Here is an 8,913-nt window from a genome sequence, read left to right as displayed (position 1 = left end):
AGTGAATGCTCACAGACCAGAAAACTGACGATAATCGTGGGTTGAAATTGTGCAAGAAGAGGAGAGTGGCGAGAGTGGGAGATGAGAGAGACGACTAATTTTGACTCCAGAGCAAAAAAGTATTAAATGAGTCTGAAAACCCTTTTATGAAGTTTTAATCCTACACCCTGAAGTTTCTAAAATTCTAAAAAGGGCGTCGACCTACTTTATTCCCGCCATTAGCAATTTCACGCGCCAAAAAAAGTACACATACTACCATGTCCATGGCACAACACCATTATGAGCAAAAACAAGATTCAGAAAAAAATTGAATTTCCATTATGCAGAAACATTATTTCAGTAAATATTTCCAGGTTAATACATATATTTCCTTGTACCAGTTTGACTACTAGTATATATCATTGTAAAAGGACATTAATCAACTGGAACAGGTTGCATGTTCTCTGCCTCTTTCCTAAGCTCTTGATACAAGACAGATGACAAGTACCTCTCTCCAAAACTTGGATGTATAGTCTGAAATTCCAAACCAAGAAATTCAAGACAATCAGTTAACATATGAAAATTGAGAGAAAGAAAAAAAGAACATTGAGTAAAGTGGATCAAAGTAGCTTATATAATCATACCACAATGAGTTTGCCTCTGTTTTCTGGTTTGTTGGCGAGTCTAAGCGCTGCTACTGTATTAGCTCCTGATGATATTCCAACCTATCCGACAAAGGTTCATTTTCTATAACATAAAGCAATCATAACAGACTTGTACTACTCATACTACAACAACAACTACTACAACTATTATTACGCCTCAATCCCAAGTAAGTTGGTGTCAGATATATGAATCGTCACTGACCATGTCGCTCCATATAAGCTCATCTACTTGTACTATTCATATGATGCCATTTAATACGGAAAAAAGATCCATCACATTTCATAAAAAATAAGAGAGTGATATAGCAGAAACTAATTTACCATTAGCCCTTCCTTTAATGCCAATTCCCTAGCCATATTTACTGCTTCTTCACTTGAAACCTGCAATACACCAAACATAGTTCATGTATCAATTACTAAAATGACTATTTATAGTCAGAAGCGGACTCACGATTTAAACTTGATTCATTGTACTTCTAATTATGGGTTTAGAATTTAATATTTGTTGAAAGTTTTGTTATCTTTCACATATATATCTATGTTCCGACCAGAAAATATTGGATTCAGTTGAACCGATATCTATCTGGATGTAGTTCCATTTAAGCAAAACTCTGAACCGCTATCCGCTATGCATGGAATGAAATTAAGAACTCAACATACCATTAGAACTTCTTCCATTACATCCATGTCTAGGATATCTGGCTTAAATCCAACCCCATTACCAGTTATGTGATGAGGACCTGTATAGAAAGTTATAGAACATTTAGAAATCTTTCTACAACAAATACTACTCATATGCCACAGCAAATGAAAAAAGTTATATAAAAGAAAGGGGCAGAATTTGTTTCTGAAATGTTATTTGCAACCACTTTCTTGTTATACTCCCCTCTTGAGTATGCTGAATAGCAAAAGATAGAAAGTCAAGTAAATTACCTGGTTTTCCACCATTCAATACATTGCTTTCTGTTGGCTCAATTCCATATATCTAGCAAGACAGGAGAATATATAAGTATGATGGTACACTACTGATTAAGCTCATAGGAGCATTCACAAATAAAAAGATGATATATATTTACTTTGACATTAGGATTTTTGGATTTCAGATACTGTCCAACACCAGAAACAGTGCCTCCACTTCCTATTCCCATGACAAAAATATCAACATTACCCTGAGTATCTTCCCATATTTCGGGGCCAGTTGTCTCAAAATGAACCTGTGTACAATGTCAATGTTGAAATGGCCTATATTAGTACAATGTCTCTAAAGTTTCGTTAACGTCAAGACATATATAAGATGATTTGCTAACGACAAGCTATGATTGACACCAAAGTATAACAGAAGGTAAAGGCAGCTTGGTGCACTAAGCTCCCGCTATGTGCGGGGTTCGGGGAAGGGCCGGACAACAAAGGTGTATTGTACACAGCCTTATCTTGCATTTTTGCAAGAAGTTGTTTCCACAGCTTGAACCCGTGACCTCCTGGTCATATGGCAGCAGCTTTACTAGCTACACCAAGGCTTCCTTTCATGTATAACAGAAGGTAGAAATAAGACATTTCATATCGTAAAGGTGGCATTTTTGAACATTTCCTTTAACAGAAAATTTAAAAAGCAGATTTGAGAGCAAGTAAAATGGAGAGGTACTTGGGTATTAGCAGGATTGGAGAATTGTTGAAGCATAAAAGCATTAGGTGTAGATTCCAAAAGATCATAAGCCTTCTTAACAGTTCCTCCCATTCCTTTAGTTGGATCTGTGATTACTAAATCAGCTCCAAATGCTCTCATACAGACCCTTCTCTCCAAACTTGTGTAGGAGGGCATTGTTAAAACCATTTTATAGCCTTTCATGGCCGCCATAAACGCCATACTTATTCCCATATTTCCTGATGTTGGCTCAATTAGTGTTGTCTGCATATTATACATAAAATGGATAAGAAGCAAAATCTATGCAAACAACAACATCAAGTTAAACAGAATGATTGACAAACTAATGTATAAGCGGAAGTTCTTGTTTTCTTCTACTTTTGGTCCATATTATCTGCCTTTTAAGATTTATGTATACATCAAGTTACGCTGAACGATTGACCAACTAATGTATATGCGGAAGTTCTTGTTTTCTACTACTTTCGGTCCATATTATCTACCATTCAAGATTTCTGTATACCCATTTAAAGAAAGCCATTTAATTAATAGTCTTAATCAATGAGTTTGTCTAAAATACCGATGGTGTTTGAACAAAAGTAATAAATGCTTCTTGTTCAAATATTTTGGAACCAATTCAGTTCGAAAGAAATGACTAATATTTGGGACTAGAGAAGTACTTAACACTCTCTTTACTTTAGAAATTCCCAAAATATTTGATACATGCTACATTTTCAAATACTTAACTAAACTTTTCAAGATTTAAAATTTTGATGTGAGATTCCCTCTAAACTAACTTTTTAACTATTACATGTATTTTGGTGGACTAATCATTAATATAATATACCAGTCAAACTAACATCCTGAACTTCGTAGGCAAAAATGAATGAAGTAATTTTGAGAAGAAAAAAGGAAAAAAAGAAGAAGCATGTTTACTTACTTTCCCAGGTGAGATTAAGCCTTTCTTTTCTGCATCATTAATCATAGCAAATGCCGGTCTGGTCAAAATGGAAAAAGAATTTTAATATCAAAATAAGAAAATATAGAAATGAAAGAGGGCTTTTAGTTGTCTGAAAGTCACAAGCCCAAAAATTTACCGGTCCTTAATGCTAGAAGTAGGCTGCATCATCTCTTGTTTAACAGCAATATAAGCACCACATCCTTCACTCACTTTGTTAAGATAAACTAATGGTGTTTTCCCAATGAGCTGAATTGCAAAATATATTACAAATCCATCACATAAGCTTATCATGAAAAGAAAACAGTTCCATCACATAAACAAATGATGTCCTCACTTTCTATTTAATTGTGGGTGGAACTGCATCGTCCATAGGGGTTCAATTAAATTCGCTTCATCAGAAATTTATACGCTAAAGTTGGAGCCTGGGAGCAGTATGACCTATAGGTCACGGGTTCGAGCTGTAGAATCAGCCACTGATACTTGCATCAGGTAGACTGCGTATATTACACTCCCTTGGAGTGCCACCTTTCCCCCGACCCTGCGTAGACCCACGAATGATATTGCATGTTTAAGACCATTAATTTCAAAAAATTTATAGTTACACAAGTTATACTCTTGTCATATCAATTGATATAAACATTCTTTCTTTTTAAGTCAGTCCAAAAAGAATCACATCTTTCTATATTTAGAAATAATTTAATACTAAAATACCAATACAATCATTTTATTATGATGTAGTTACAAAAGTACCCTTTTTGACCCGAAATATGTAACCGGATGCAGCTCTCACTCTCCCTTGTTAATAGTAGGAAAGTGATGAAAACAACTTAGCTTAAAAACTAAAATACAAAATTGCCAAAACTGACCTACTGACAAAAATTGACAAAGAGGAAAGGAACAATTAATAAAAGAGAAAAATATTAAAGGAAACAGAAAAATCACGTAAAATTCAGAATGAGAACATTGGAAGATAGATGCAAAGTTCCGACAAAGCGCGCCGAACAAACACAACCACCTAATTCATTTGTTTTCTGTAATATTTTATTAGAATTATTATTTATTGGTCATCTGAAAAAGAATAAATTAACTGCTAAAACATACGTATAAAATTACATCAAAATATAAAGTTTTTTTTTTTTCAAATTATTCCTGCAATTTACCTAAATTCATAAATAGCTCATCTGTCCAAGGTCGAGTCATTCATAGCCGTGGATTCTACGGGATCACATTATTCATAACATAATAATTTCAAACAAAAATAGAGTGCAAGAGAAAAAGAGGAGAAAAGAGAATTGGCTTCCTCCCCTTTGTTTCAATAGCAAGTAAAGTGAATTGACTATACTTTCACCACAAAAAATTATGGTAGGATCAAGGATGGATAGGCTCTTAATAAGAGGTTCCAATTCGAGTATTTAGAATTATTTGATAGGAGGTATTTTTTCTTAATATATTTTACGCAATATAAATTAAATTAATTAGGGCTCCAATATAATTATCGAACAATACGTTTGTGAAAGCCAAAAAAAAAAAAAATTGACAATACTTTCATAAATTTTAAAAACAGGAAAAGCGGTGGTGTCATCATTTGGGCGAGAGATCCAAGAGAAGGAACACCACATGCTCACAAGGACACAAAATGTGAGAAAATTTTATTTTGTGCCAAATATTTTTTTTGTCTCACGGTTTTGTGGATCCAGATTTTTATAGATCCAAAACTGTAAGATTAAGGTCTATAAATTTATGAAAGAAAAAAAATCTCACATAACTAATGTCAATTGCACGAGACACACAATAAAACTTCTCCAAAATATGGGAGAGTGGTGTCATCATTTGGGTGATTTTTCAACTGTAACTTTATCCCTCTCATTTTATATGGGAGAGTGTGTATGACTGAACATATTATTTAATTAAAAACAAATAATATTTTTAACATAAATTTAGTTCAAATTTAAAAAAATAGATAATTAAAATTGTGTTGAAAAATAATTTTTGAAAATGAAGTTGTATTTGGACATACATTTTACTTGAAATCTAAAAAAATTCTCAAATTTAAAAATGATCAAATTCCAAACAATAATAACAATCCAATAAAATCCACAAGTGCGATCTGGGAAGGATAGATTGTACGCAAACCTTATTTCTACCCGAATAGATAGAGAAACTGTTTTCAAGAGACACTAAGCTCAAAAATGACCAAGTTGGATGAACAAACATTATCTTCAAAATTTTTTTTTTAAAAAAACCAAATTTTATGTCTAAACCGGAGCTTAAACAAACTTGTAAATTATCAAAATAATCTAACGACTAAAATTAAATCGGTTAGGTAAGAGTTACGTACCCATTCGCAATTTTTCATAGAAATAATGAATGATACTTCTCAATTTCACTTTGTTTGTTATAATTTAACTCACTACGAAATTTCAGAAAGAATAATATTTTTAAAAAAATTGTGATCTAAAATATGTCTAGTACGACTATAATAGCTTTATGGTACGAAAATAATATACTATCACATTCTTTTTAAAATGGACTAACAAAAGAATATTGTCAAATAAAATGATATCTCATTCTTTTTAAAATGGACTAACAAAAGAATATTGTCAAATAAAATGATACTGGACTAACAACAACAACAAATCCAATGGAGTCGTACTAGTAGGGTTACGGGAGGGTATTTCCGATAGGCTCTCGGCTCAGGAAGATAAAATGATGCGGGAAGAGTACATAAAATTGAACAAAAACCAGAAAGAAGAACAAATAATAATTCAAGAAATTTGCAATACTAACTTGAGAAACTTCACTTTTGATATTGGTTCCAGGAAGGTGCCTGGGCAGATCTCTGAGTCTCTGAACAAATGATGATTGAGAATCTGTTGCTAAGGCCTCTGTTGAAAATAATCTGTTGTTAGCTTTCATTACATCAATAGATCTTCTCTTGAGGAAGCACGCCATTGATGAAATTCTCAATACTTGGAAACTGTGCACTTAATACAAACAAAGTCTGTCAACAACTTTGTCTATGCACCTCAAAATTTGAAAGATGGGACACCCTTTTATAGTGGACAGATGGACTCTCCTTGGACTTCTTTTGTTTTTCTTTTCTTTCTTTTTTCTATTTTTAGTAAAAATATTTATAATACTTCATAAAATCAGACTCAGAATTTTTACTTGTTTAGTTATTAGTTTTTACATTGTTAATTTTAATATATGAAATGAATTTTTAAGCTAAATTACAACGTTTAAATCAAAGTCATTAAACTTAATGGAATCGTATCTTAGTCTCTAGCTCTACCATGCTTAAATTTCATTTTCATGATGAAATTCGACTGTCCCTTTTTTAGTGATGAAAAAAATTAACATTTCTTAAATTTCACTTTTCATTATGAAGTTTGACGGAAAGTACATTAAGAACTTTATTGTTTTGAATAGAGTTAATACCCTAAATCCTCCTAAACTATCATATTTTTGTCAATTTTTTTAAATTATTCGGTGTTCCCAAAACACCCTAAACTATATTGACACATTTGGATTTAACACATTAAATTAAATATTACTTTGGCGAAAACTCCTAAAATTAATCAATCATCCGAGAGTAATACATCATGAATAAACATAAGATAATATAGTTAGACAAACGAACCTTTAAAAGTCCAGCATGAGATTTTAATATATAGGGGGATATAGTTCAGGGGGATTTTGGAGATACCAAATAGTTTAAGTAGGTAACTGACAAAAAAGTAATAATTCAGGCAGGTTTTAGGCTAAGTTAAATAGCCACGTGTAGTGCTACGTGTCACGTTTTTAAATAATTAGGAGTGTGTACTACACGCACCTCTAAGAATGCAATGAGGGCTTTTTAATATGAAGGAAAATATAGTTCAGATGGGTTTTGGGGACACCGAATAGTTTAAGTAAGAAACTGACAAAAATATGATAATTTACGGGGATTTTAGGGTATTAACTCTTTTGAATAGAATTAATATCCTAAAACCCGCCTAAACTATACAACCTTTGTCAGTTATCTACCTAAACTGCCGTCTGTCCCCGAAAACCCCTTGAACTATATCCCCCTTCAGAATAAAACTCTCTTATCGCATTCTAACTAGTGCGTATAATATATGCTCCAAATTATTTTTAAAATATGCCATGTCGCAATCTACATGGATATAAACAGACTTAATTAGAATTTTATTTGGGTCAACAGTAAAAATAAAAAAGGGGCTGGGTTAAAAATAGTGAAAAAAACTTATTTTCTCTTTGTTCTCATCGGAGTATGGCTACACCTTCTCTCAGTAGCGATTTTCTCCATTAATCTTGGTTCTAACCTCAATTGCTCTGTCTATTCTTGCTATTATTCGAAAGCGGTATAGAAGATTAGGGAGCTTTGTCTTTCAGATGAAAAAGATAAAAGGGGAGAATTTCAAATTGATTCAGATGAAGAAATGGAGAAGAAAAGGAAAAAAATGGAGAAGGAAGGTTAAAAAATGAGGAAGGTGAAATATAAAGAGAAAGAGGAGAAAATAAAAAAGAAATATAAATTTTTTAAAAAAATGGCTAATTAGTTGTTAGACACTGTTAGGTTGCCATTTTAATGGATTTTTTCGACCTTCACACGCTCTTTAGCGATTTATTACACATATTATACCATATAAGCAACAAGGGGGTTTAACTATGAAGGGGAATATAGTTCAGGGGGTTTTCAGGAACAAGTTATAGTTTAGGTCGGTAACTAACAAAGGTTGTATAATTTAGGAGGGTTTTAGAGTATTAACTCTTGTGAATATGTTATTGTATTCTTGTAACTATAAATATGTGTCAACAAAAATAATAACAACAATAACTGTGATGACCCAAAAAGTCATCACTTATTTTAGAAATGAATTATGCGTTCCGAGGTCTTAGAAACCTCTTTCAGCATTACTTCGATTTGCGTGCGCAATCCGGTCGCGTAGCCGAATAGACATTATGTGAAAATTTGTGAAAAAATGATGAATTTTGATAGTAAAATAAATTAATTTGACTTCGGGCAACATTTTAGGTAAACGGATTCGGATCAGTGATTTAACGGTTCCGGAGGGTTCGTAGGAAAATATGGGACTTGGGCATATGCCCGGAATCGAATTCCAAGGTCCCAAGCCCGAGAAATGAATTTTTGAAAGAAATTATTTTGTTGAATTAATTATGAGTTTTTGAAAGAGAAATGTGTTTGAAACCATGGGTATCGGGCCCGTATTTTTGTTCCGGAGCCCGATACAGGTCTTATATATGATTTGAGTCGAGTCTGTAAAAATTGGTAAGAAACGGATTTGAAATGATGTGAATCGGACCTTATTTGAGAAATTTGGCAAGTTTGAAGTTCTTAAGAAATTTCATGATTTTGATGCTAAATTCATAGTTGTTGATTTTATTTTAGCGATTTGAATGCACGATCAAGTTCGTATGATGTTTTTAGGTTGATGTGCATGGTTGGTTTGGAGCCCCGAGGGCTCAAGTGAGTTTTGGATAGGCCACAGAGTGGAATTTTGACTTAGGATGTTGCAGATTTTGAACTGATGTATTGCAGGCCTACAGGCTTCGCATTTGCGAAGGCTATGTCGCAAATGTGAACTAGCCCAGGCCAGCATTGCCTCGCAAATGCGAGGTCCCCATCGCAAATGCGATTCCCCCCA

At 33.2% G+C, this 8,913-nt stretch overlaps 1 protein-coding gene across 2 annotated transcripts; it reads right to left on the bottom strand.

Annotated features, from left to right (window-relative positions):
• Positions 1–295: 295 nt before the first annotated feature.
• Positions 296–6,285, bottom strand: LOC107793495 (bifunctional L-3-cyanoalanine synthase/cysteine synthase 1, mitochondrial). Of its 2 annotated transcripts, none has more exons than XM_016615866.2 (10): positions 6,032–6,285; positions 3,381–3,490; positions 3,224–3,281; positions 2,287–2,550; positions 1,721–1,858; positions 1,578–1,629; positions 1,305–1,384; positions 966–1,025; positions 624–704; positions 296–513 (listed from the first exon to the last, which is right to left on the bottom strand). In XM_016615866.2, exons 1-10 carry the CDS (start codon positions 6,194–6,196, stop codon positions 415–417), a joined length of 1,107 nt encoding a protein of 368 aa, XP_016471352.1. In that variant the 5' UTR covers positions 6,197–6,285; the 3' UTR covers positions 296–414. The 2 variants fall into 2 exon arrangements, with proteins under 2 accessions (XP_016471352.1, XP_075111326.1); XM_075255225.1 differs by lacking the exon at positions 6,032–6,285 and adding an exon at positions 3,579–3,608.
• Between the last annotated feature and the right edge of the window lie 2,628 nt (positions 6,286–8,913).

The sequence above is a fragment of the Nicotiana tabacum genome, chromosome 1 (assembly GCF_000715075.1).
Source record: "Nicotiana tabacum cultivar K326 chromosome 1, ASM71507v2, whole genome shotgun sequence".
Classification (NCBI taxonomy): Eukaryota; Viridiplantae; Streptophyta; class Magnoliopsida; order Solanales; family Solanaceae; genus Nicotiana; species Nicotiana tabacum.
The sequence above is the reverse complement of the archived record's forward strand: the minus strand, read 5'-3'. Positions and strand labels throughout refer to the sequence as shown.

Bases quoted from the DNA above. Each gene is read 5' to 3' on its own strand.
- LOC107793495 (XM_016615866.2), bottom strand. From the start codon at position 6,196: ATGGCGTGCTTCCTCAAGAGAAGATCTATTGATGTAATGAAAGCTAAC. The intron at 1,630-1,720 runs GTAAATATATAT...CTGTCTTGCTAG, and splicing joins CCAAAAATCCTAATGTCAAA to ATATATGGAATTGAGCCAAC. The intron at 514-623 runs GTATGATTATAT...TTGGAATTTCAG, and splicing joins ACAGAGGCAAACTCATTGTG to ACTATACATCCAAGTTTTGG.